General features: G+C 52.5%; 1 protein-coding gene across 1 annotated transcript in view; it reads right to left on the reverse strand.

Moving 5' to 3' along the window:
- Positions 1–3,621, reverse strand: part of ACD (adrenocortical dysplasia homolog (mouse)) — an 8,616-nt gene that overhangs the window by 4,917 nt on the left and 78 nt on the right. Inside the window, exons 2-3 of the mRNA XM_010193550.1 lie at positions 3,104–3,233; positions 493–617 (exon numbers count right to left, since the gene is read on the reverse strand). Coding sequence (XP_010191852.1) covers positions 493–617; positions 3,104–3,233 — 255 coding nt within the window. The remainder of the gene's footprint in view (positions 1–492; positions 618–3,103; positions 3,234–3,621) is intronic.

Here is a 3,621-nt window from a genome sequence, read left to right on the forward strand (position 1 = left end):
GAAGAATGGAGCTGCACCACCCAGACACACAGTGGGACTGCCCACACTGGGGCATGCTTGAACACATCTCAGCATGAGCATCAGGAACCAAGGGCCCCTGCAACTTATTCCACTTGGCCTTGCTACCAGCTCCCCACCCATCCAAGGGTTTTCAAAAGGGGAAACTGAGGAAAGCACTGAAGGAACAGCCCAGGCTACCATGGTTAATGGTCTGGCTCCTTTCACAAAGACCACAGGCTCTTTAGTCCTTTCTAATCACATCTGCATGGCATCGCAGCTTCTGCCATCAGCCCTTGTCCATCCTAGCCAGCCAAAACCGGAGCATGGAGCACCAGCGCTCCAACTTTCTTCTTTTAGCAGCTCTTTCATGCAGACTTCCCACCCTGTGATTGCTTTAGCTTAACGCAACCTGAAACAAGACCAGGCAGGAGCCCCACTAGCAGCTGTGGAGAGCCGCTGTCCCAGCCACAGCCGAGTCACGGTGCAACCCACTTTTCCTCCGTCTGCAGAGCTTCGGTCGTAATGACCACACGGATGTAGTAGGACCCATCTGAGATCTGCAGGACAGCATCTTGGAGGACCCCAGGTTGGCCTGGAGCAGTTGAGTCACTCAAAACCTATCAAGAGATTGGGGAAGGGAAAAACGAAACCTCATTTACAGACCTTCCCATGAACAAGGACAGGACACCACGTCTGGCTGAAAGCCTGGAGAAAAGGTCACTATTCACCATGAAACGTGACACTTATCCCAAGGTGGAGGCACAGGCATATACCAGACCCCTCGCAGCTGGACCGTGCAGGCTCCACACCAAGACAAAATAAGTGACAATGCCACATTGTGTGAGATCAATCGAAGGCAAGATGGGAGAGAAGCCACAGTCAAGCATTGTATACCCAAACCAGCAGTGGGAATCCAGACATAAGAGGTCTGGGCAGGCCTGGGACATGTGCTCCTCTGCAAAGCAGAAGGAGACAGAGAGCAGCAGGATCATCACAGCCATTCCTTTCTTCTGAATGAAGCTCCTGATGTAGCAACCCTGAGCCTCTACTAAGCCATGTCCACACTGGGTTAAAACAATCCCTGAGGGAAGCAGTAAACTGCTCCTCCAAGTCTCACACCTGCCTGCTCCGTGGGCTGGGAGCTGTGGATCAGTCCTGGCCTGTCCTAATCCCTGCAGCCCTGGGCTAGGATCTCCTGGTACACACCTACAGTTTGGTCACATACGTCATGTAGGATGTTCACCTCACTGGTGGTGCTGGGACACAACAGCAGAAGAGGGAATGTGAAATCACATGTCCCACTGTGCACAAAAGCCACTTGCATCTGACACTGGGTGCACCCATGTTCTTTAGTAGGTGCCCACCATGCTAAACAGACCAGTTGCTGTCAGCTGAGATCTTCTGAGAAGAAGAACTGCAAATCCCACTGCACAAAGTCCCTGCAGAAGCCAACCAGGCTCGCTGCTGGGTTTAAGGATGTCCATGCCACCAGGATCCTGCTCCCATTGGTATCTCTGCTCAGTCACCCAGCAGTTGCCCGTGGGTTGTGCACCCTCACCCTGGTGGGAGCCCAGTGTGCAGGTGGCCCAGTCTCACCATCTGGCCACTCACTATGGGCAACTCCTGATACCCAGCAGAGGCAGGGTGGCTTAGTGCATACTCCAAGGGAGTGCTGGTACCAGCAGCAGGCAGGGCTGTTCACAGGACTGGGTAAAAAAACAAGATTAAAAAAGAGGGTAGGTTTGGAAGCTACAGATCTGAAACAGATAGAGAAGGCAGGCAGAGCTGGAGCCCAAAGTAAGCAGGAGAAAGGCTCTGTGGCTCAAGATAAGCTCCCACCCTTCATTCATTGGGTTGGTTGGAGAGCAGTCACACTGAGGGAACTCTTCTCCACCAATCCCTCAAGGCCTAGGAGGGATCCACTCAATCACTGCTGGGTCTTTATCAGCTCAGGCGCAAGAGATCTCCTGCCTGGGAGAGGGGACTGGGCTAAGAAGTAGGGAATCAGTGATTTCACCACCTCTGTGTCTTCAGACAGAACCATGGGGTCTTCTATCTTGCTGTCTTTCTTTTTTGTCTCCTCACCTCAACTCTCCTTCCATTTAAATTACAACATCCATCTTCCTCCTTCCTTCTCCTGGTAGTAAGGAGACACCTGACGCGCCTCAAACATCTAATCCACAAAAGAAATTAGGAGATTGCTAACAATAACACTGCCCATGATGGGGTGCTGCTACAAACACCAAAAGGCTGTGAGAGAACAGCAAACCAGAGCACTGGAGCTGGGTCACGACCACATCCAGGTCACGACCACAGCCCATTGCAAGGTAGGAACCACACACCCTGCCCGTGCATGTCTCACATTTGTATGTGCACCCGTTTGTCTCATAGCACCTTCATCTGGTCCCTCCAAATCCATAGCTAATGATCAGCAGCACTGACTCTGCTCAGTTGTTTTCCTCCTGCTTCCTTCCCACTGACCATCAGGCCTCACACAGGGCAGAGTCCCCTGACTAAAGCTCTCTCCTGCCACATAGGATAGATCAAACATCAAAAACATCACCAGCACTGCACAAAAGGCTCTCCAGGAACTACACAAGAGCAGGTTTTGTGCCTCAGAGCCCCATGTCCTGACTGCCATGCAAGAAGCTCTCCCAGAAGAGCCAGCATCCGCGGGAGGACAACCTTGTGGTCCCACCAAGGCTCACCAGCAGACATCTCAGCAGGTCTTCTGCCTCATGCTACCCACTGTCAGGGCCACCTATCAACTAGTGTGGTACAGGAAGGACGGGATGCAAAGAGGAGAAGGAGGAGGAAGGCAAGGCAGCCTGAAAGTGCAAGGCAAGGAGAGGAGATAATCTTGGAGACCACAAGCTCTTTGGATGAAAGCAGGACACACATACCAGAGTTGCAAAAGTCAGCAAAAGCTGCCAGAAATTGGCAAAGCAAAGCTGCTTCACCTCAAAATCCACAATAATTGGAGACTTTGAGGAAGAAGGGTCACCCACTCCCAGCCACTGAATTGGGAACTGCTGAATGCTTCCAGAAATTCAGATTTAGGACGCTGTTGGTGCACTGTAGGACAGTCCCCCTCAGTACGTACCCGCAGGACCTGCCCGGCCAGGAGATCCTCATTGGCATCCAGCTGCTCGTAATTCACCAAGAGGTTTGCAACCCAAGGCTGCAAGACATAGACTTTAGGAGAAGCCATGATTTTGTTCTCGTACACAAACCTACAGGAGGAGACAAGGCACCACATCAAAAGAAGAGGACGCTACAAAGCTCTGCCATCCCAGGAAGTGTTTCACCGCCCCATCCACAGCCCAAATCCTCTCACTTCTCTGCAAGGACACCCATCCTCGAGGAGCTGTGCCGAGGAAGAGGAGGCTCCTGCAGCATCCAACTACTGCCACGGAGGGGACATCAGCAGCGCCCGGAGCTACGTGCAGGCCAGGTGAGGCTTTTTGCAAGTCTTCCACTCCAGTTCAGGATATTTTTCCCCCCAATAATTATTTTCCTGCGCCCTGGACTTAACCATCGCTCTATTAACTGCAAAAGGGTGCAGGGGAATGCAGGGGCTTGGGGATAGCCAGAGCCGCCATGCCTCACCTCCCCCCCGGG

The sequence above is a fragment of the Mesitornis unicolor genome, unplaced genomic scaffold (genome assembly GCF_000695765.1).
Source record: "Mesitornis unicolor isolate BGI_N332 unplaced genomic scaffold, ASM69576v1 scaffold28251, whole genome shotgun sequence".
Classification (NCBI taxonomy): domain Eukaryota; kingdom Metazoa; phylum Chordata; class Aves; order Mesitornithiformes; family Mesitornithidae; genus Mesitornis; species Mesitornis unicolor.